Below are 24175 nucleotides of genomic sequence, written 5' to 3'. Positions count from 1 at the left end.
AATCTCAGCACCTGGCGCATCTTTGTTTGGGGATGTTCGTCTGACACAGGAAGTTTTCTGTTTACAGTTTGTTTCGAAGAGAACTGCGTTGCCGGGCATGCTATTTAAACAACGCATACAAGGAGGACTTGCCTACAAGCAGGAAGTGTCACAACACCATGTTCTCCAGCGAGTCGCTCGCGTGCCTGTCTGCCGTTATGGTGCTTTTATTAAGGCTTTTACTCGGATGTGTGCTGCAGCTGGAAAGGTTGATGAGAGCAGTGAGACTAAATCCAAACAGTGCAGTTTAGGTATGACCGAATCAATCACCTGAAAGAAGCTACAACTCTGTAGAGCTCAAAGAAGTCAGCTGATAATTCTCCGTGGGTTTGTTGCTACAAGTGACCCCCTTACACACGCACAAAGACATTCCACCCATTGTTACATTTGAAAATAGCTGTTGGTGCAGCTTTTACATGTAAATTAATACCTCCAAAAAATACCAGTTGAAGAAACAATTGCTCGTTTACTTGAGTAGTTGAATGATCGAAAATGTCATCAAGTCAATTGTCGAGCCAAAAGGCCAACCACTAGCTTTCCGGCTTCCGATTGGCTGCTTTTCTCTTTTGTTTCATACCAGTGTGAATTAACTATCTTCACTCCCAGACTGTTGGTCAGACAAAACGAGCACTCGGTAGGTGTCGGAAGTCTTGAGAAATTATGGAAAACAATCAACAGATGAATCGCTGGTGAAAGCAATCCTCAGTGTCTGCCCTAGTTCAGATTGTATTTGTTTTCGTATTCGACGGTGACGGAACCGAAGAATGCCGTCCCCCCCTTTGCCCTGGAGCTTTTCTTTCCTCTCGTCTCCCCTGCTGGGGAATCAGCGGTGCAGCTGATAAGATGGTCGAACATGGAGCCTCTGGCCATAGCTCGCCACAACCCCGGTAATCACACTGGTCCTCCGTACTTACTGTGCAGATGAAGGCCAGTACAGGCTGTCGGTGCTCCTTATATCAGCAATGCCATGAGATAAGATAGCCCTCTGCCTGTCTAGTGAATTATCTGTAACCGTGTAGAGGAAACAGCTGGTACAGCACCAGATACCACACCCCCCCCCCCCCCTCCTCGTCTCTCTGAGGTTCATCCCTTGTCAGGTTGTGTTTGGCTTTGTCTGGCTGTTGGCTGGAATAATCTAAATGGAAGAGGAACACCTGCTGGGAAAAGTGTATCCCGTCGTTTGGCTGTCATTACTTTGTTTTTCTGCGAGCGGGGACATTTGTCTGTGAAAACCCCTACGTTCTTGCCAGTAGTGTGTATGGGTACGCAATCGTTCCCCCCCCCGATGACTGTGTGTACATGTCCCAGAGTTTTGTGTTTTTCTGCAGGGGTGTATGTTCTTTGTCTGATAAGTGAGCTTATGGCAGCGCTGGCAGTCCAAGACAATAAAAAAGACCATTTCCTCCGACTCTGCAGGGAACAGGAGCGCTGCGGTCATCAGTCTGATGCCCACAATAAATGTTTCGCCTTTATGGACAGAGCAGCGGTACTGGCCCGTGTGGCCCAGCCACCGTCGTCTCTGTTAGCTGTGGGTGATGGGAAAGAAAGCAAGAAAGCAAGCAAGCAAGCTCTTTCCCTGCAAGAAGAAAGTGGAGGGCAAAGAGAGACATTTTGAAAAGAGTCTAAAAGAGAAACTAGAGGGGCGTTCATGCTTTGGTCCGTAATTGTGGATGTATAACCACTTGGTGAAGGCGCTCATCCAGAGTGCCTTACATTAACCTGATTGAATGACATTTCAAGTATGAATGGCCCCAGTGGGAGTAAAACTTTAAACCCTGAAAGCGCCTTGGCTCTACCCAGTTAAGCTACAGCACTGCTGGTGAATTACAGCAGATGATACCGCAAAGCTGAAAGACGCTAGCGGTGAGGAATGTGTTACATAACAGGCATTTTCACATTTTCAGACTTGCGGCTCTGGAAGGGAATAATAGCCAGTGTGTCACATCCAAAACGACCCCAACGGCCAATAATGAGCGACTGGTCTTTGCCAGGACAAACAATACATACTTCAATTTTCCCTTCCTGTCTCGTCTCCTCAGCACGCTCGGCGTAGCAGTGGAAGAGCGATACAACTACAACTCTCTGTGTTGCACAATGTCTCTGCAGGAACATGTGTGCACATCATTTGTCTGAATATCCTTGAGATGGTTGGGATCCATCAGTTGCAACATATGAGTTTTGTAAACCAATTCGGCACAGCCTGACTGTTACCGATTGTTATGGTCCTATTCTGATTCGTTGCCTGCTGTACCAGTGACTGCAGCGGTGCAGTTGCAATGCATTTTGGCATCCATACCTGTAGGTTATCTAAAGTCCCAGTTTTGTAGGTGATTCTGGGCCATTCTGGTCTTCAAGCTATACATCTTTGGTCGTTAGTGCGTGTATCTTGTAAGCAAGAAGCAAACAAACTAATAAATTATTGATTACGTGTTTTTATTTCAATCGTAAAAAGTTGTTGCATTAAAAAAAACAAAAAGTTTGTTTGTTAAGCTCAAGCCCCCAGGAAGATCGCAGGCTTTTAAAGCAATTTTTATATAGTAGAATAACAATTTCCAGGTCCGTCACGTGATGCCGCAGGGCCCAGAAAGACTCTTTACCAAAAACTCAGAATTTTCACAGACTAGACAACAGGCCAATCTGGTTCTGTATGGGCCAGGATTGGCAGGTTGTAATGCTCAATGCCACAACATAGGAAACATATCTGATCCTGTTTTGTTTTTTTTAAGTAAAAGTGGCTGAGCTTTACATGACAAAGCTATGCATCAAGCATGTTTTTCAAATGGGAGTCAATGTCCAAGTGCCAACCCTAGTGACACAGCATCATCTGTGGGTTCATTTCAGCAGCAGGGACTTCTGAGGATGCAGCAGCAGGAGACCTACTTCATAATGCTAATTCACTTTTACATTTAATTACGTTACAAGTGTTTTGGCAGACGCTGTTGTCCAAAGCGTCTTACAATAAGTGCAGTGCAGTGTGTCCCCTTTTAAACAAATAATTAAAAGCATGTTCAGTGTTATAGTACAATTATTTAACACGATAATGATGATCCTAACTATCCATCAACACCGGAGTGACCACCAAGAATCTGTAGGTGTGTGAGCACCTTTTAATCCATGAATTTGTGTGTAATGACTACAAGATATCAGCTCACAGACAGCCGCAGCTTGAGCAAAACTGCAAATGTGAAAATCCCTAAATCCGAATGTGCCAAGCTGATCCAGAGACATCCACACTGGAGCTGGAAGCTGTAAACATAGCCTACCTGGACATATTGACTCAGGAGACTGTGTACATAGTCCTCACTTTCAGTAATAATAAAAAAAAAGAAATTGTATTCAGGCTGCAGCGCCACACAATGCAGAAAAGGTGCTCCACCACCTCAAGGCACTGTACCTTTCAGACAATTGTGATTATATAGTCACGTGTTGAAATCCCCTTACAGGTTTGAATGCTTTATTTACCTCCTGGAGGTAAATTACTCCTATTACGCTGTATAATCTTCTCATTAAGCTGCAAATGAATCTGCCTCTGGGTCCTCTTCAGTCCTCCCGTGTTGGCAGGCGCCACTGTTCATAATCCCCAACTAATACTTCCCTTGTAATACTTGAGATTGTCGTGTATGTTTAGCGTATGTCAGCAAAAGTGGAGGCGGACTCTTCCTCAAAAGCAAAGACATTCCCCCTAATCCGAAGCTAATTGCTCTTGTGAAGCACATCTTACCATTTGTTAATAATATTGTAGAGGAGGTACATGACACCTTTTTATGTGATCCACTTTGAGTGATTCATTAAATGTGATCTCCGCTAATGAAAGCCGCCACAGTCTCCTCTTGAACCGCCGAGGTGTATTTGATGTGTACAAACAGGGTGTCCTCCTTTAGCGCCCCTCAGATCTATCGCTGGCGACTTAATTAAAACCGCCAATTAAAGCCGTACCAGCCGATAATCCTTTACTGTGTCTTCCGAAGGGCTTTATCGTGGCAGCCAGCAACTGCTCGGCCCCGACGCTGTAATTTAATTCCAGCCCAAGACCACCTTGTCAACAGCGGAGGATCCTCCCTGTAATTGGTTGTCTTTTTTTTCGCCCCTGTTTGCTATTGTTCGCCTCTACACGTGTGTTAAATTCTGAGGCGAGGAGATAAAAGCTGCAGTGCTAGCCCTGGTAAATTGAAGACTCAGCAAGTGTTGGTTTGTGTTTGCTTTGGGCTTTGATCTCTGGCGTTCTGGAGATGTGAAAATGGTCCGGCTCTTGGCTGGCCTTTTTTAGTTGAGGTTTCCAGTGTGTGGTGCATGTGCTGTGATATGGAGGAAATGTTTGCAACGGGGGATACGCTGCCTATACAGGATGCCAGAGTTTCTGAACCAACATACCCAGGGTCCAGACGGACTCTGCCAGCTTCTAAAACATTGTTTTACCCGGAGGCTTTCCTCACCAGAAAGACAACAACACTGGCCATTCGCTCAAACATGACCTAGAAAATGACCATGTTTATGTTTCCCTGACAAGCAACCTCTTGCTGGTCACATCCTGGTTTCCTCTATCCACGACCACAGTCCTTCCTTAAACTTAAACCTAAAAGTCCGAACAGTAAGATAAAGATGCAAACTGGAAAATGGTTTCTTCATTGCTTCTTCTTTGCTATAGAACTGAATCCACATTTACCTCTTAGATAAAGTTTATTTAATAACACTTTTGGTAAATGGCTACTTACAAAACCTTTTTTCTTTTTACGAATGTATTTTTTTTTTCAATATTTTTTTTCAACTTATTTCTATTTAGCTTTTTAAAAACACAATAAATTCGATACTGGCTATGAAAATGCCAATATTTCATAACAATAATATAATCAGACTGTCGACTGTGCCCTGAGTCCATCAGTGTTTGAGTAATAAATGGTGCCAATACTGGAATGAAAGGCCTTTATTAGCTGCATTGTGAAAGAATCAAACCTCCTTTCCATACTGCCGACATGAATAAATAACACACGCACATGTACACGCACACACACACACACACACACACACACACACAGTCATTTGGCATGTGTCATTTAGGAATTTCAACTGACTGGCAGCCTTTGACATGGTAATGAGGGTGTCTCTCCTCGGACCAGACGTTCACTGACAGGGGAGTCTTTATACGAAAGGTTAGTTTAGATAAAGGGACAGTTTAAATCACGACTGTCGGCCCTAATTGCAGCGTATATTCCCTCCCATTTGGCTCAGTGCTGTCTGGTCTACATAGATTGTTATTTGAAATTACAACCTGCCTCTTCAGCAGCAATAAAGTCAATGAACCGTAAGTGGTTTTCTTTACTCTCTCTCATAACTTTTAATAACTTTTTTAAATTTATGCTTTAGTTTAGTTATATCTGGTCCCCACAGACTGTAGGATGCCAACACATTTGCTGGCAAAGCCTTTTTTTTTGTTGTTGTTGGGAATAGTCCTTCAGAATACTACAAAGAGAAACAATGCTGATTTCAGATTTGACATATTTACAGACATAAATAGCACCGACAGTAAACTAAATGCAAGCAGAATCTATTTCCTATTCCTCTTGATATTACGCTGTGTTTGAGGCAAATGAGTGGAGGGAAAGGAAACTCGTTTCCATAACCCATTTTCTGGCCCTTCAGGCTTTTCATCCTGCTGTGCTCACTCAACAGATAGCGTTGACACTGATGTGGGTACTCGAGTGTCCCCTCATCCTCCAAATAGAATCTCTTTGGTATTGATGCAAAAATGATGTTTGGCACATAATAAAGTTTGTTTGTACTTTGTTTTTTGTTGCAATGCAACGTTGCCTTCAGCTTTTCCCGTTGACAAGAAATGGACAAACTGTCCCACTTCCAAGGTTTTATTGATGTATGATATGACATTTTTAGTCAGGGTCAGAAAAACTAAGGCCACCACGGTTTCAGGTTCCTTCAGGCCGAAGCAGTGTGCATGGGACTGTGGGCAATATGTAAACGTTTTCCAACTGGCCACCGTCAGCCCAGCAACCGGCGATTTTGGATACAATTCCTTGTCTTGTCATGGACGATAAACCGGTGAGGATGCTGACTTCTTGCTTTAAACTCGGGCCTTTTAGTGTGATATTTAAACTCTTTTACAGGGTTGTCCCTTTAACATGGGCCATTGGTAGAGAGACACAGTTGTTAACTAACTCACATGTTCAAGTCCCTTTGGTTCGCCCCTGTCTGAAATCAAAGGTTCGTTGTTTTGAAAGCAGCAGTAAAGTCGGGGGTCGGGGCATCAATTGGCTGTGGTTGTAGTTAAGAATAAGTTCAGTTCCAGAAATAATTTCCTATAAAACAAATACAACGTTCCCAGCTTGCTCTGCCCCCATGAAACACGAGCGCAATAAAAATGATGGTCTCGTTTCGACATAATCTGTGATTCCACTTTCATTCGACAAGTTCATCATCAAATAAAATCCATTCTGAATGAAAGATAGCTGTAATCTCTCTAACCAATGAGGGCCATTAGCCGCGTCAGGTTTTATACAGCAGGGCCCTGGAAATAGAAGTGATTTGTCGATACACCAGCTGCCTCCGAATTGAGTTTGTGTTCTGTATCCTTTTGGGGAAGAGGAGGATTTCTCCTCTGAAATGGTTCAATAAGAGCAAAGAAAAGCCTCCGTAACTCATCTCCTCCCGCTCGTACGACTGAAGGTGGAGGAAAACTGATGGTGAAAAGGTAAAAAGCAAGTGAGAAAGACAGATGGAAAGGTTGAAATTACCTTAAATGACCGTAGCGGCTTCTGCAATCCCTCATCATTCATTTGTCTGGGAGATGTTACATATTCAGTTCGGCTTCCCACAAGCACGAGTGTATTGATTTGTTCCACAGAAAGTCCACTAACTGACAAGAGCTTCACCCATCGTAACAAAGGTAGAAGACACATGAGCTAACGAGTTACATTACTGCTTTCAGACAGGTATTGATCGGGCTGACCTGAATCTCGCACACTCTGAAGCGAGACAGAGGGGGATTCTTGATCTGATTCTTTAGATGTTACGATAAGCATCTGTTGTCTTTTGAAACTTATCTCGAACCCATGCAACATGAGTAAAGATGCTCCAACGGGAGCGGCTGGAGAGAAAAAAAAGAGATCTGTCAGACGGGAGGCAGAATCTAGGAAGTGAGATGGGGAGACGGTGACAAAGTGTCAGAGGAGAAGATCCTTAACTGTGCATTACCGGTGTGACAGTCGACAGAAGAAATAGATTTTCCTTCTCTCCTATAGGACACACCGGGACAACTGTGCCAACAGCCTTTGAAAGTCTCATTCATCAAAACGAAACATTTTTTTTCCTTTCTTTTTTTTTTTTTTTTTTTTTTTTTTTTACATTGGAGACGGTCCAGATGTTGAAATGCCTTCTTAAATGGATGCAGTCCCAAACGTTGCTTTTTATGTAATAGTTATGCATGCGAGCCCAAACCAGTTTCTCTCCATGGCAAAGGAAAAAAGTGTTTGTGGTTGACTGACAGTCTTTATGGGATGTTTTTGTGCAGGAAAATGTGCACATGAATTTTCTGAACAGGTGTTGATGCAAAATAAAGCAACCGATAACTCGCCGTTATAAACTATCTCTGTCAGACTCGTAACTTGGATATGAGAGGCCTCCAGCAACGTCTCCCTGTTCACGTTTAAACTACTGTTTGCATCACATCCTCAATGGCACACAATTAAGCCATCTGTTCTTTTTATTGTTCTTTTTTCCCTCCAACTAAGCTACTGTATGCTGGATGTTCACTATGTTGGCAAAAGTTAATGGACAAAGGAAAAAAGTGTAGGGACACCCCAATAATTGAACATTTCATTTAAAAAAAGAATGGGCCGATATTACATCCTCCACTCTTCTGTGAAAGCTTTCCACCAGAAATTGGCTCAAGACATTTTCTCCCATTCAGCCACAAAAGCATTAGTGAGTTTGTTTACTGTTGTTGGGTGATGAAGCCTGGCTCAGTTCTATCTCAATGGATGAGGTTGATTTCGAGGTCCTATGAAGGTCCTATGAAGGCCAACTTTTTCTGCACACTTTGTGCACGGGGCTATTGTTATGTTAAAACAGTTAGAGGTGTCCACATGTTTTTGGCCATATAGATTATATACCTCAAATATGACATATCAGACTCAATATTTTGATACATGAAAAGTGTGAGTGAGGCTAATCCGGTCTGCAAAACACATCTGAAGACTTGATCATAAAGAGCTAGTGGCAGCTTTGTCGATATAAAAAACAGCACCTCTTACAAGGCGGCAACCTCCGGATTTGAAAAGTGCCTGAAATTGCATTTTTGTTCTAATAGCCACTAGGGGGCAACTCTTTTGGTTGCAATAAGAAATCAGATTGTATAGAAGTCTATGAGAAAATTACCCTACTTATCCCGTGATCAGTAAAAAAAGTACAAACACAAGTTTTATGGTCTCAACTGCTAGTTTCAGGTCTTCTTCAAGACAGTATGATTTAAAAAAAGGAAAAGCCTGAAAAAAAAGACATTAAGCCAAGGTGGCAATGGTCAAAAACCAAGATGGCGACGGCCCAAATTGCCAAACTCAAGGCTTCAAAGAGGCAGTCCACAAACCAATGGGGGACGTCACGGTGATTATGTGCACTTCTTATCTGGAGTCTATACCTCTAACATGGACGTATACTTTGTTACTGGAAATTCAGTCTTTACCTTGGAAATGGCAGTTATCAAAACAATCTCAAGGACCACTAGCTGTTCTGGAGCTTTGGAGATTGTTAGACTTGCAGTAACTGGACTTGTACTTTGTCTGCAAGGGCCTGCTCAAAAGAGAATATAATGTGATTTTTAAATTGGTTTTCCTGAGGAGTTTTATGAAGTATAGTTTTGCTTGGTAGACTCATAACGCACGGGTCAATTTGTACTTTAGTAAGTGTGTGTGTTTGCGTGTGCTGTTGCTGCCTATATACCGAAATATATTCAATTGGACATTTTGGCTTTGGTTCAAAGACGGTGCTGCGTCGCTGAGATTGATGAAACATGATGGACCCTGTAGCGTCCTAAACACAAGATGGTTTTGGAAAATGAAATGCCTTTTCATAAACAACGTTGCTCGATATTGAATCAGCCGCCAGTTTGTGGAGAACATGAGAACATGGGGGGCAGAAAATATAAGAGAGGGGGAGACGCTGTGTGGAGCAAATGAGTGCAATAGAGGAGAAAGAATATGATAAAGTGAGAGAGAGTGGTGAACAAGCTCCCCGGTGCTCTATCAATATGGCTGTGGGAATGAGAGTAAAACACAGATCCACTAGAATGACCAGCAGTAAAATAATAAGAGTAAGATGGATGGTTAAAAAAAAAAAAAAAAAAAAGGGGGTGGCGTGTAGGAGAGAGAAAGTGATAAAAGCGTTGTGGTTGGAAAGTAAGAGAGAAGTGTGCGGTGGTGAAAGGAGGTGAGAAAGACGGTGTGTCTCTGGGGACTGACTCGGGGTACTGACTGTTGCTTTGGGGACAAAACACCCTGTAAGTGTTTTATTCCCCCCCTGTTATTTTGAAGTGGAATTGTACAAGCTCACCCACATCTCTTAGGTTTCATGATCTGCAGTGATACGTTTGAGAACATGTGTGTTGGACAAGAGGTAGCATATTTTCAAATCATGGGAAACTGTCTGGCTTGTTCATACTTGTTTTTTAGAGTTCACATTTTTTTTTTTTAATTGAACACTAGAAATAAATTATATATGTTATATATATTATATATGTTTTACCTTTTTTTTTTATATTTGTGTAATATTTATAGTAATTCCATTTAAGATACAACAATGATGAGATGAGAGTAGGTGGAGAGCAGCAGCTTATACGGTATATGGTGCAAAATTGACATTTATTGTCCAGCTGCCATATGGCTAGTGAATGTTCAAATTTGACCAGCCACTCAATACATAACCATTGTTCTTTTTGTTTTTTGCTGGTGAGTAATGCAAATATTTTAGGTACTTGCATATTTGACCAGTATTTGGTTAAATGGTAGTCATTTCTCTGTTTTCAGGCTATTTGGTGGAAGTGCTCAGTGACTCCAGTAATCTGTCTTTTTTCTGTCTGTGGTGGTTTTCTTTAATTCTGATAGTGACCTGGACCTTCACCCTCAGACTTCTTACAGCTGTATAACATTAAATCACACAAATCCACCTTTGCCACAAGAGCATCCTCAGGAAAGCGTAAACATTTATTTTACGACCATGTGAACATATCCAACAAAGCCATAGCTAAAGAAGATGTGTTTGAGTTTCACCTTGTACGTACCTGCACATTTTCTATGTACAGGTCAGTAAATCACCGATCCTTGCACACCTTAATTCTAATGTTACATCCTGGTGCACAAAGGTGATTCAACAGAGCGTAAGGTAGCATTTAAGAACTCTGGCTTTCCTTGGTGTCGTATGTAAGTATGAAAAGTACCTTCAGTGGCTCTGTGAAGGTTAAAGCCACATGCATTTGCCTTCATCAACCACTTAATGACAACACCACAGTTTGCACATTTAGGAGACCTTGACTTTCAGTTTGTGTAATTATGAGCTTAATGATCTGAGCTGTTAATTAAACTTCATATTCACGCTAAATGATTGCGTCTTCCTTCCCCCATCTCTCTTCCTCAGTCTTTGTCTCCCTTTTTTTCGTCTTTAATTCTTTGCAGCTCTCCTTTTACCTTTTCCTCTCCCTAGAGGAGGCATGTCATTGAGATGGATTCTGTCAATTTTCGTGTGTGTGTGTGTGTGTGTGTGTGTGTGTGTGTGTGTGTGTGTGTGTGTGTGTGTGTGTTAAAGAGCTGGCGAGAAAGCAGGTAAATGAGTATTGAAAACGTTTCAATTCATAATCGATGCGTCATCCGATCGGCTTTCTTGATAGGCCTTTTGTAGAAACCACCGATCAAACTATTTAGAAGAAAAATATCGAACTGATAACAATTCTTGGCCGATTGATGATTGATCGAAGCACCCTTGATCATGACCCGATGAATCTATTGCAGAGCGATAGATTTCAGCATATATAAGGCCTGCTTGACTTAGCAGAGCTGGACACCACACTGGCAGAATGTCTGTTGGACAACGAGACCATAATCATCTCAGAAAAGTCACTGCCAATGAGCTAAATAAATAGCCTGTCTTACAGCCTGTTACCTCACCAAGCACTCTCTCTGCTGCCCTGCTGAGATCATTGAACACTCGCATTGACTGCAGTTAGTTGACCTCAGCAGTGTGTGTGTGTGTGTGTGTGTGTGTGTGTGTGTTTATTTGAATCTTTTATTTCGCTCCCCTTACATTCAGCCTCCGTCAATGAACGGCCATCAACAGAAATGCAGGCTTTCATTGTGCTCGCCTGGCTTGTGGCTGATATTTGTGTGGGTGGAAATAGCACTGCTGGCTGAGGACGCTATTGTGTCGTTGCTTTTTGTTGCCAAAATGATGGATTATACTGGAAACGGGAGGAAAAGGACCTTTAGGAAACAATGACCCGTTTATCAGGACATAGTGGCTGCGAATGTGACACCGACTTATTTGCATGATGGATGAGCCTATTCTCGGACTTCAGTATTCATTTCATTTCACTTTGTGTACCTGTACGCTAATATGCGCTCACTGTTTGGCATCCTGAAGTGGTCCGTCTCCAAACTGCTGCACGAAAACCAAGTCCTGTTACCCAGAGCAGCAAAACACAGGAACTAAATACCTGTTCACACAAAAAATAGATAACATTAGTGACTTAACACTACTTTTTGAGATCTTGACTACAAGCAGTGGGACTTAGCTACGGGTCGATCACAGTCCAGGAGATCCTGAACGACAGCTGTTCAGCATGACAGACGCACATAGGGTTGAACTGTTGCCATGGTGCAACTTTGTCTTCACCTGTTTGAGAAACTTTTTGGGGCAAGTTCATTCGTAGTTCACCTCTATTGTTTTGCTCTGAAACCATTTATGAATGACCACAGCTTTGGAGTGGTGTAAAAATAATGCAATGTAGGTTGTAAAATACAGCCCTTCAGTTGTGTGAATCAGCATTTCTGCTATTTTTCTGTCCCCCCCTTTGCTTTTTGCCTTCTTCTTGTGTCAAAAAATGATTGAGGCTGCAGCTGAAATGACTACTATTTTGACAAACTGACAAATTTAAGAGCATTTTAGGTACACAATAAGGTGGCTCATCTAGGAGAGACATTAGGGATTATTCTAAACGACCTAAACTGAGTTGTGAGCGGTTATCTGTGCACATTAGAAACACCCTCACCAACCCTGTAAAGATGCTGCATTCGGGGGGAAAAGTCCGACTGAATAAATTGGCAGTTATGTAAAAACGAATGCCAACGGCAGATTGTGGTACAAGTGTTTTTATTAACACGCATTCACATCCTCATGTTATAGCAATAGATGCAGCGGCGGTATTATAAACCATATCGCTGCTGTATCTCGGCGTGGAGGCCGAAAGCGGCAGAGGGGAGTGCGAGCTGCTGTGGTGGTTGATGTGGAGTCAATGATGGGGCTGGATCAGACACGTATAGACTCGTATTAGAGCTTTCTGTCGTATTATGCTGCGTACACGTAGACAGTCAACCCCCGCGTGAAATCAGTTAAATTGCAGCTGTAATCATTTCCATGGAGGTCAGTCTTGCAATCCATCAGGCACAGCAACGAGTATATATATCTTGCATGTGCAGCGAAGTCAACATTACAGCAGATTACAACACCCCCATAAAAACGCTCATAAATCTCATTCCCGTAAACATCAAAGCGCTTTAGGACTCGAGGATAACGGCAGAAGTGCTTGAGCTTTCTCTCTATTACTTTATGAAAGTGTGTGTGTGTGTGTGTGTGTGTGTGTGTGTGTGTGTTTGTGTGTGGATGCTGTCCGTTTCCAGCAGGAAAAAAAAAAGGCGATTGAAGATTATGCTGCCGTGCGGAGTTAATCATCATTAGTACAGTCCACTTGAGAACAATAAGTCATCCTCCGCATCAGCATACAAACTATAATGTTATAACTATAATAATTTCCTCTGTATTAGCATGTTTCTGTTGTTGCTGTTGGATACATTCCCTCCTTTTAATGGACTTTGTACACTTTACTGTATAGGAAGTTCTCATTATTATTAATCCTCCTCATACTGATACGTGCAATATGTGGCACAAATTCAGTGCCACATATTTTTGATGTATCAAATGTCTATATTTTGGCAAATTGCTACATTGTTTATTAATTGTTAAATAATTGTAGCAGTAATTTGGACCCCTCGCATGACCCTTGGCAAACCTCACACTTGTTGTCCATCAGTCAACAAACACACAGAGAGCCAGGGCCGTTGTGTAACAGTCGGCATAGTTTGTAACCCGGGGTTGAGGCGGCGGATGGGTTCCCGCCCGCCTACGTTACAGCTCCTCCACTCGATTTCTGTTACAGAGGGATGCCGACGTGGCCGTGAGTTCTGCGTTCTGTCCAGGCGAATCTTGCAGAATCTCGGGGTGTGGAAGGATTCATGTTTTTTTATTATTTTTTTTTAAACCTAACAATTGCCGACCAGTGAAGCGTCAATGAGCGTCCACTTTCAGCAGCACAACAATGTATCACCAACAGGACGAGCCGACGCGGCGCGAGCGCTCATAGACGTAAATAGACACGCAGTCGGCACTTAAAGCTAATGTCTCTCCAGACAACCGTGACAGGTGGTTCTATGCATCTCAATTACACCCCGCTCATCCAGCATACCATTACAAACAATACAATGCAGAGGATTCTGGGAGAGGGAGGTAGGCAGTCACCTATCTGCATGTGTGTTCACGTATATGAACACAAGATTCCTACAATAACAGAAAAAGCACACACACACACCTGCTATGCATTTGATGTGCAAACGCTTGTGTTTCCACACTGTTGACTGTGGCCGCCTGCTGCGGCTCTGTTGTTTGACAGCGCTCACAGCCATTAGAGGCGGCGGAGGCGGAGGAATCCGTCTCAGTCTGATCTGAGATGTGTAAATGGACCGTGTCCGCCGACCAGGCGGTGTTGTTATCAGTTCATCATCAGTGTGACATGTTGCATTGGAGTGGATGGGGAACACCTGCTGTATTGTTGTGATTTTTGAGATGGCAAAAGTGTGAAAAATGTTCATTTCGCTCAGTCTGTGTATGAAAAGTTTCTGTGGAGTTTTCCTCTCTCTACAGCTGGCCACAAAGCAGCAGCATTCACACACTTGGCTGGGGTTAAGCGCCGTCAAAGCAAACTTTAAATGATCTCTCCTTGGCACTTCCCATTCTATTGAACCTCAGTACGTTTTGGATTGCAGACTACACTAAGTGCAGAAAGCTGCTATGTGATGGTCTAAAATGTTTTGTCTGACGGTCATAGCGTGAAATGCTGTAGGTAGTAGAAGGTTGGGGAACCCCATGCCCTGCATGGGCTGAAAATAACCCACAAATGAATATGAGACGGATCCAGAATAAAGACATTAAACAATGTCTCCAGCAAAATCTAGAGATAGACTAACTAGCAAAACCTGTGCTATTAAGATAATGGAGAACTAAAAGAATAAGTTAATTATTGCCTTTTTCCCCCTCCAGGCTTTTGAGAGAATGTTACGATGGTGTTATATGACAGTGAAATGGGCATTTTTGTCAGCTGTAACCACAGGTGATATTAAAGGTCGTCGGCGTTTTCATGTTTTCAATCTATTTCTGACACAGAACAGAAAAGAAAACATCACATTGTCCCCGTTCATCTGTTGGTGTAATGGTGTCATGGCTTTAACTCCAAATCAAGGTGGATGCAAATGCTTTGTTCAACACAAAGCTCTGTTTTAAACAGTGAGCAAATGCGTAAATGAACATTTCCTTTAGTCGTATTATAATACTTTTCTTTAAGCTTTATATCATGTTTTTTTTCTGCTGACTTACCCCTCTTCGAATATTTGAGAGGCTGTAACGGTGGCGTTCACGGTGCCCAATATTAAAACATCTCTCTTCTGTCTTTCCTCTCTCTGCAGTATGAGTTCAAGGTGAAAAACATCAAGAAGAAAAAAGTCAACATCGTGGTGTCTGTCGACGGCGTGAGAGTCGGCTTGAGGAAAAAGAAAAAAGTGAGAGACCTTTTTATTTGAACTCTCCTTTCTGTCTTCTATTCGAGGATCTTGTCCTTGGGTACATTGTATGTGTCTTAACAGGATGCGTTGATCCCATAGAAGGGTATGCTGACAAGAAGAAGAACAATGTGAACGTTGTTTAAACCAATGAACTGATGCTGATTTCAGTACAGGCTACAATGTCTGTTCTACTGGGCTGTGATTGGCTCTCCTTCGTTTGAGAGTTTCTTATCGCAACGACATGAAACTTCTTTTGATTCAGCAAGCTGCATACATTATCCAGAGTAACGACAGATGAAGCTGCTGGAGTCTTGTGAACAGTGTATGGATTCTACTTTGTTTGCTTCGTCCCCGCCATGCAGCTCATGAGCTGCGCCGCAGATATGAGGCTGACGGAAAAGATGAATTAGTGAGCGGGCTTTCAATTTCCTGCTCCCTGCGTGTTGGAACTCTCTTCTTTTGCTGAAGCGTCTGTCGATAGTCGGACATATTTTTAAATCATGCATAAAGATGACAGCCTTGGAAGTTATCACTCAACTGTTTTGCACATGCAGAGCCAAGAGAAAAGATTAAGGACACGATGGTGTTAGTGTTGAGACCTGGAGACAAGTGGGTCTGTGTTTCCCGCCGTGGTGACAGCTGTAATCCACAGAGACGGACCGGAGTGGACATCACCTGCCGAGAATCACCGGGAGTCTGACAGCCGGATGCAAACAAACAGGAGTCACTTAGTAGTACCGTCCGTCCTCCTCACCAGGCACGCATCCCGGTTTTTCATCTCAATTCATTAGTCCAGACTTGAAACCATTGTGTGTTTTTCTCAAGGTTCCAGGCCGCTCTGCTGGAGTCCCCAAAAATGTGTTTGACATTTAACATAAAAGAAGTATTGAACTGTTTTTACCAGCCTGCGTGTTGTTACTGCAGGAAGAGATCAGCTGACATTTTATAATCCACTCATAAGTCACATTTCCTTGTGTTTGCATTGAGATGACATACGATGAGATAATAATGCATCTAAATTCAGTGCAAAGCTGCGGCATTAGAAAGTTGCCACTAAAAATACTGTCAAATGTAATGCATTGAAATTTATTGAACAAATGAGCAGCTATTAGAATTCATGGTCTAAATAATAAAACTTTTAGTGCTGCAGCTTGAAGGGCGACATCTGTTGAAGAAGGTGCGGCCTTCCCACACAGTCATGACAATGTGGATATTAAGGATGTCTCTATTGCATGTAAGTAACAAAGGCGGATGTGTTGACCTTGACTTGTAAATACAGGCAGATGTACATCGCAGATCCACATTAGTGTCTCATTAAAAGGAGGCTTAGTTAAGTTGTCTAAACGGTCCTCTAAGGAGTGTGGACAGTGCTGCAACGTATCCTCATTCTACGGTTCGGATGATATCCCACGAAAAGTTACTCCTCCTTTTACGTGCGTTTTCCGACGAAAGCCAGCAACACTTGTCAGTTCCCGCTCATAACGTGCATGCGGTCTTTTCAAAATAAATTCACAGGAAACTCAGTTAAGTTTAGGCAACAAAACTTCTACGGCCGATGTGTGATTTTGCTGTCTTTATACGTCCTCGTTCAAGATTACGTGGATAACATACAAAACAATTTTGTGGGATACCTACAAATTTTGGCTCATTCTTTTTCGAAGGTATAGCTACGCATGCTGGATGAGACCAGTCTGGGATGGTACACGAATTGGACAATATGTGGAATATTGCTATGACCGCATACGATTATCTTTTTTTATCGGACCTGCCTGACGGCTGTGGCTCATGTGGGGTTGCGTTGTATGCGTTGGAAAAAGTCATAAAGTAAAGATTAGAATTTTAATTTACAGTGGAGAAAGTTAAGGAAGCAGCGTTTCCTCCAACCTTTCACCTCTAGTATCCGTCAGCTAAGATCAGCTCTGATTGTTCTGTGTCCCATTCTCTTAAAAACTCATGCCGTCCAGGTAGGTTTTTCTGCTGGTCAATATCAGATCGGGTCCATCTTGTCTGAAGAAACAAACCAAGGGAGTGAAGAAGGGAAGGAAGTGATTTCAGTGACGGTCCCTTCTGCGTCATATTGGCTGATGATGTTGATATTATCGCCGTCATCGAAAGGCTCAATGTCAACCGGCGGGCTGGAATGAAAGGACTGTTCGATGGAAGGATGTTTTGCCTCCACCTGGTTCCTCGTCTCGTTTGGGTCCCTCGCCAGAAAAGCTGAAATGTCAAGTGTGAGCGTCGGCAATCTAATTAGTACATCTCCGAGTGCGTCGGATGAAATGGAAGACCGGAGCTGTGTGTGTGATTGACTGATTGAGTCAACAAAGCTCTGCGGAGATAGAAATCGATATGAATAATTCCTGCGTGCTCATGTTTCTGACATTTTGATTGTGACATTAAAGTAGAAAGGTAGCTTTAAACAAATGGACAGACAAAAGGAAAATGGACAAATATAAATGAATGTCCCGAGGACGGAGTTGTTATGATATCTGCACCGTTCCTTCAGTCCGTAGCTTTATATATTAAAAAGCTTAACCCTGGTGTGAACCTACAGTGTTGCCTTTGTTTCCACAGAAGAAGGAGTGGACGTGGGATGAGAGCAAGATGATGGTGATGCAGGATCCCATTTACAGGTAAGCTGGCCACAGTTTGTACGTCACATTTCTTTTCTCTAGCTTCATTTAAAATGCTCATTTATTTTTGTTTTGAATTCCCCATTCTAACGGCTTCCGTCCTCGTGGTTCATTGGGCCCCGCTTCAAACGCATTTTAATCCAAACTTGATTAAATGCACCGCGGTGACTCAGGAAATGAGAATCTTTTGTCTCCGTCACTGCGGGCGCGGACATTTTGGAGAAAGAAAAGGATATTGTGGCTTGTTGATGATAACTTTTACTGACTCCAGGACAGGGTACCACACAGATTTAAAGAAAAAAAGAAATGAGTAGTTCGGAAATGTAGCTGCATAAACATGGTATATGGATGAGTAGAAGACCACTGAGAACCAGGAGTACAGACATGTGACAGCAAAATGTTGTTTTTTCTTCCCATGGCTGAACAATATATTGATTTCTTTCTAATATTGCATTTTGAGAAAAGGCAATTTAGCAGAGGCTGCAATAAAGGCCATTTTGAAAATGTATTTTAGTAGTGCATGGACTAAATGAGCGAAGCAAGGATATTGAAAACGAGTTATTGTAGCCGTCACAATATTGACACTTTCAGTTTTAATACCTCGAACCATTTGGGAATAGTATCGCCTCAACTTTTCATTAGTCCAACCATTGAAAACACCATAAAGGTTTATCATTCAAATGACTCGTATCCTTAATATGGTCAATATTGCTCTCTGTGAACCTGTTTAACACATTTTAACTGTGGCTGGCTAAAATGGAAAATAGACAGCGAGAAGGAAAAAGTGGAATACTACTGAGAGAATATCAGGCTTCAAAAGTCAGAGACCTTCTGGATTAAATGTAAGATCAGAATGAATGATTGATGCAGATCAGAGTAAATGTCATCAATAGACGCGGCCGCAGGGACAGAATGACAAGCATTACTGTGTGTGTGTGCGTGTGTGTGTGTGTGTGTATGAGAGACAGGAACAGTATGCTAGAGAGATCTGGGGTGACATTCCTCTGTTCCACCTCACAGGATTGTGACCATAAGGTCCAATTCATTCAGTCCAATTGCCGCAGGGGCATAATCCTTTGATTTTAACACACACACACACACACACAGAGGCACAGTACTGAGAGGCAGCTTGTGGCTAAGGTGGCTCAGACGGATTCGTTGAGAAATGAGAGGAATACTTTAAGATGTCCGCACCATTAATCTCTTTTTAGACACCACACACACACACACACACACACACACACACACACACACAAAGTCACATAGACGTTTGCTGTGACCTGTGATGGGTGCATGACTAAATTAGTAAGGAACAATCGTGTTCTATAGAGGAGTAGAAAGCCACAGACTTGAATGACTCATTCTTTATCCTCTGTTTCTCGGTACACACACACACACACACACACACACACACACACCCACACACTCTCACTCCCAGGCGGGCACAGCTCTGAAGTGCATCCAGGAGCCCCGGTGGAGCTTTGGGCTTTGGAAGTGATTCTGTCAGAAAGATGGATTTTGCCGAGCAGTTTGTGTAAGCATCTTTAGCTTAGAAATTGTGAAAGATCTTGTTTGGTTGGAGATGCTCCAGCTTGTCCCACTCATCTGAGCCTTGTGCCCAGTTTTTAATATTACAGTCACACCGCTGGGGGGGGGGGGGGCTCACAGTGTCTCTGTCTAGCAGAGTACGATGGGTAAGTGCCATCAATCAGTCCCCGCCGTCTGCCGAGCTGAGCTTGACGGATCCTGATGACATCTCATCTTTTCTGTTCATCTGATGGTGGTCCAAACAGTCGTCTCACTCATTCAATATTTGGCCTCCGCTGTGTGAAATGGAGCCTCTAATCCTTCCACCTGACGGGCAAGGATTTATACTTCACATAAAGCTGGGCACACACGCTGTAAGATTTCAGAAATGTTGTGTAACTCCAACTCACACAGTAGGAGCATAAACGTCTGCAATGGAAAAGCCAAAGCTTTTTGGCCATACTGTGCTCACACTGTGTGGCCCAATCATCGAGCCGTATTGGTTGCGAGAGGAGGAGGAGGAAACGTCACAGAGGCGTGTATGCTGTTGCCACTGCTCGATCGACCTGGCCTCCGTATTTTCCGGCCAGAAACGGACTAAAATCGGTTGCGATTCTTGTTTATTATTTGACACCAACTATATATTTAACAAAACCAACCTGCAGTCCTACATCAACGGTCATGAATGACGAGATATTTTTGAATTTGTTGCCTTTCCCCTACCATATCTCCACCAAGTGGCACACTCCTTTCTATGGTCTATTTGACTCTAAAAGGGACCATCATTTACTAAATGAACATCATGTTGTATTGAAGAAGACTTGAAACTAGCGATTGAGACCGTAAGCTCATGTTTACAATGTTTACTGAGGTAATAAATCAAGTGAGAAGTAGAGTCATCTTCTCATAGACTTCTATACAGTCGTACTTCTTTCTGCAACCAGAGAAGTCGCCCCCTGCTGGCCAGTAGAGAGAATGCAGATTTTTAAGACACTTCCGCATTGGCGTCACTTCTCCAGAAACAGCTGTTATGTCAGCTCTCACCTCTGCTGTGAACGGCGGTGAAAAACCCTGAGTCACACGAGAGTATGACAGTCAGCCTCTTGACCTTGTTCTGCAATCAGTCAGTGTATCCTTTGGTGGACTCGACTGATCGAATTCAATTAACACTCGGCCACGTTCTTATATGAATATATGTTTCAGCGGTGTACTTCCCACAGGTCACTTCATAACCACGGAGTTAGGATGTGTCTATGTCCTTGGCTTATTTCAAAGTCATGTTGCACTGGAAGTTGATTTGTAATCAATATGCGAGGAGTGAAGTTTATACCGCTCAGCTTGAGCACCATGTATCGGCTTTTTATTTGAGAAGTGAGAGGAGAGGTGTGTATGTCAGCCTCAAATTGCTAAAGTGCAAATTAGAAGAGGCTTCCCTCGGCCACTGGAAACATCCCCGCATGAGAAAACACGGCCTGAATGTAATCGTTTTGGTGATGCGTTCGAATGAATGCGCTCCGTAAGATAAAGGGATGCATGTTCACATCTAGATTTATTTTCGAATGGAGGGAGAAAAAACGCACATCAAAGTGTTTTAAATGCTCCTGTGTGTGTGTGTTTTTTTTTTTTTTTTCATATTCACAGCGACTGGACGCCGTGTGTCTAAATCATTTGGGAGGATTTAGCTGAGATGCTTTGCATTTCTTGTGCACTCCCTTTTTCATCTTCAGCTGCTTTGTAGCTTTAGCTGCTGGCTCACTGCCGCCGAGGCCGTCCACCACCTCGTATGCAACGCCAGCGGCGCTGTCAATCGCATTGACGCATTTAAACATGTCGCAGGACACTTCCACCAGCAATCTACAAAATATCTTCCCTGTGAAGGGTCTAAAACTGTGTGTTTCACACACACTTGAATGTTTTATTTATGTAGCGCCCCACAAAACAAGCCACACAGACATAAATAAGCAATGAATACATAATACAGCATTTTAGCTCTGAGAGCATTTCTACTGTCACCACCACCTGCTCCAACAATGTCAAAAAAATCACCATCAGAGAAGTCAGGTCTGTGGCAGCTGTAGCTCTGAATACCGCTACTGAAGAGAACTGTGGCGGCTCTCAAATGGCCATGAAGTCATGCTGCAGACTAATGTCTTCCCCCAACATTAATGATGACCAATCAAAATATAGCTCTCTTTTTGAACTATTAGGCTTCACTGTTTGTTTGCTGGATGCAGTCTTAATTGAGCGTCTCTTTGTCATTATGTCGGTGACATCAAACTACGGCATCATCAAATCATTGCACTCCTAAAGTGTAGAACTGTTGTGGTGTTGGCATGGATCCTATGGTAACTCAAGTTTCTTTTGCAGTGTGTGTGTGTGTGGGGGGGGGGAATCATCACAGACTAGATGCAGAACATTTAGGGTACTCCGCGATCTCAAATCCAGCCACAATCTGTGTGCTATGTCAATATTACAATAGTCCTCTAAATCAGGTGTTTCTAAACGTTTAGCCCTGCGATGCTTTAAAATGATGCAGTGTGTAGTTGTGGAGACATGAGCTATGAGCAGTTCAACCAAAGAGTCGATTTTGCCCTCTCAGATTGTGCCATTTCAAAGAGTTTTCGAGGGCTGAAATGAAATGATATAAATGCTAATTACCGCTCTGCCTCCGTTGTTTCCAATGGAAATACAGCGGCTGCTGCTCTCGTGAAGGCGCGCAGCTCTTTGACGCTGCCGTCTGGGGTTACGGTGGTTTTTCCAACTTGCCGCCGTAGCTTTTCGTGTAACCGTAAACCCACTGAGAGGGAAACGATACAGGAGCTGATTTCACTGGTGTCAGAGTTCTCTGAATGATAAACGTCTGTAACCAAGCAGATTTATTGTTCCACGAAGGAGGATGTCACACCCCTGCATGTTTGAGCTCTGGCACTGTTGTTGTCGTCAGTGCCGCTCACAGCTGCTCTTTGTCCTGAATTGGAGCGTCGTGTGTCCTCTTGATTCCGGCTTCGTTTGGACGTAGACGGGTAAACGAGGTCATGTTGCAGCCGCGTGCGACCCGTGAGAGTAGACACACGGTGGTGAACAATACCAAAAAAAACAATCCAGCTACAGCTTACCGCTCAATCGAACACTGCTATCCTCAGAAACGACTGCTCATTTCTATGATCACCATTGATGTCAAAAGAGCATTGGTTTGGCCATCACGTCTCTACAAATGCCTCCAATGTTCTTTGTGACATATTTCTTTGCAACTTCTGCTGAAAAGAACCCTTTGAAAAAGTCAGACAGAGAAAGAGAAAAACAGGGATGCTGCAGTTAGAAATTGTAGCGTAACCTGATAAAGAGGCGACATGTGAATCACACCTGTGTCTGGGATTCTGTGGCCGCCCTAATGGCCTATCATTTCTAAAACTCTGAGAGTCTCCTACTTTTTCTGTCATTGGAAGTGCCCCGGAAAATGATTTTTTTTTTTTTAATAGAGTTGAAGCCTGACTCACAGTTACTGAGCGGCATGCGGCCTAGGATGATGAAGTACACCCCTGTGCACTGTTCTCTTTGTATACTTTTTCATTGAAGTGCGCAAAATGATCTCTTACAATTTGAAACCAAATCTTCTACAGAGAAAGTTCCGGCAGCCGTAATTTGCACCGGAGACGAGATTCCGTTATACATCCGGGGGGGAGAATGTCTCCTTGGCTGCTCGTTCCATCTGCTTCTTATTATTCCACAGAAAATACTGGGTGGTCACGAGTCATCGGGTGCTCCAATATATGCAATGGATGCTTATATCGGGTCTCGACATCTATTCGTTTTTCTTTCATCACACAAAATGAATATTACACGATGAGTTGTCTCCCGCGCAGTCAGGTGAAATGATCTTGCAGTCAGGTGAAATGTTTTGCCGTTTGGATACAAACTGAACTACCGGGGCCTGTGAGTCGGTACGAGTGACCGGAGAGACCAGATACATGTGTAATGAATTGAGCCACAACACCGTCCGATTGCAACGTCCTTTAATGGAACAACAGCATTCTCAGAATGTCTCATGTCATTGCTGAAGGATAAATGTTAAGCCTTTCTTTAAAAAGGTCCCTGTCAGTCCCCTCCCCCGTTGTTTTATGTCATTCTCCTGCATGCACACGAGGATGCCATTCACTCCACCAGTCCAGTAAAAAACACATATCGACTGCATCCGGCTATGCCTTTCAAATCTCCCATTTCACCTGTGAAATCTCTCGTGTTAGTGGCGTGTCATCGTCATGAAGTCAATACACCGTGGGAATCACACTGTCAAAACAGGAGAACAAAATGTGTCGTAATGCTAGTTCAGTGATGAAAGCACTGCCACTAATATTCTAATTTGAAATAAATGAATACTTCAGTTACCAGTCATAAGCTTTCCCTCGTGTCTGCATGCAAGTGAATGAACGCTCGCTTGGCCGTAACCACAAACAAACTATGACAAATAATTGCTGACAAAATGCTGGCTGCTGCAGAACGGTGTTACTGTAAACACTTTGTCATGAGCATCACATCAACAGCAGAGGACGTTGACGGTTAGTGGACAGTTTCAGCTAGGGAGGAGGACTTTTAGCCCCTTTTGCTGTAGCGGGTTTCTCTTAATATTTACAGGTGTAGATGCAATGTGTGTGTGTGTGAGTGAGAGAGAGTGTGAGTGTGTATTTAACATTCCAACTGACAGAGACGCACAGCCTCGGGGCAAAAGCAGCAGACCAACTCAGTAAGAAGTGTACCAGAATCCGCTGGATCAAGAACACACACCCACCCACACACATCAGACTGGCAGCCTGAACACCCTTTTTTTTTTTTTTTTAGCTGACCTCACAAAGTTCCAGACAAACATACATACATACA

At 43.0% G+C, this 24175-nt stretch overlaps 1 protein-coding gene across 2 annotated transcripts in view; it reads left to right on the top strand.

Annotated features, from left to right (window-relative positions):
• nos1apa (nitric oxide synthase 1 (neuronal) adaptor protein a) overlaps positions 1–24175 on the top strand; it is a 119972-nt gene that overhangs the window by 29678 nt on the left and 66119 nt on the right. For both annotated transcript variants that reach the window (XM_031869691.1, XM_031869690.1), the window contains exons 3-4: positions 15045–15137; positions 17715–17773. In XM_031869691.1, the coding sequence (XP_031725551.1) occupies positions 15045–15137; positions 17715–17773 (152 nt within the window). The remainder of the gene's footprint in view (positions 1–15044; positions 15138–17714; positions 17774–24175) is intronic.

The sequence above is a fragment of the Anarrhichthys ocellatus genome, unplaced genomic scaffold, assembly GCF_004355925.1.
Source record: "Anarrhichthys ocellatus isolate YVR2014 unplaced genomic scaffold, GSC_Weel_1.0 scaffold48, whole genome shotgun sequence".
Classification (NCBI taxonomy): Eukaryota; Metazoa; Chordata; class Actinopteri; order Perciformes; family Anarhichadidae; genus Anarrhichthys; species Anarrhichthys ocellatus.
This window is presented reverse-complemented; position numbering and strand designations above follow the sequence as displayed.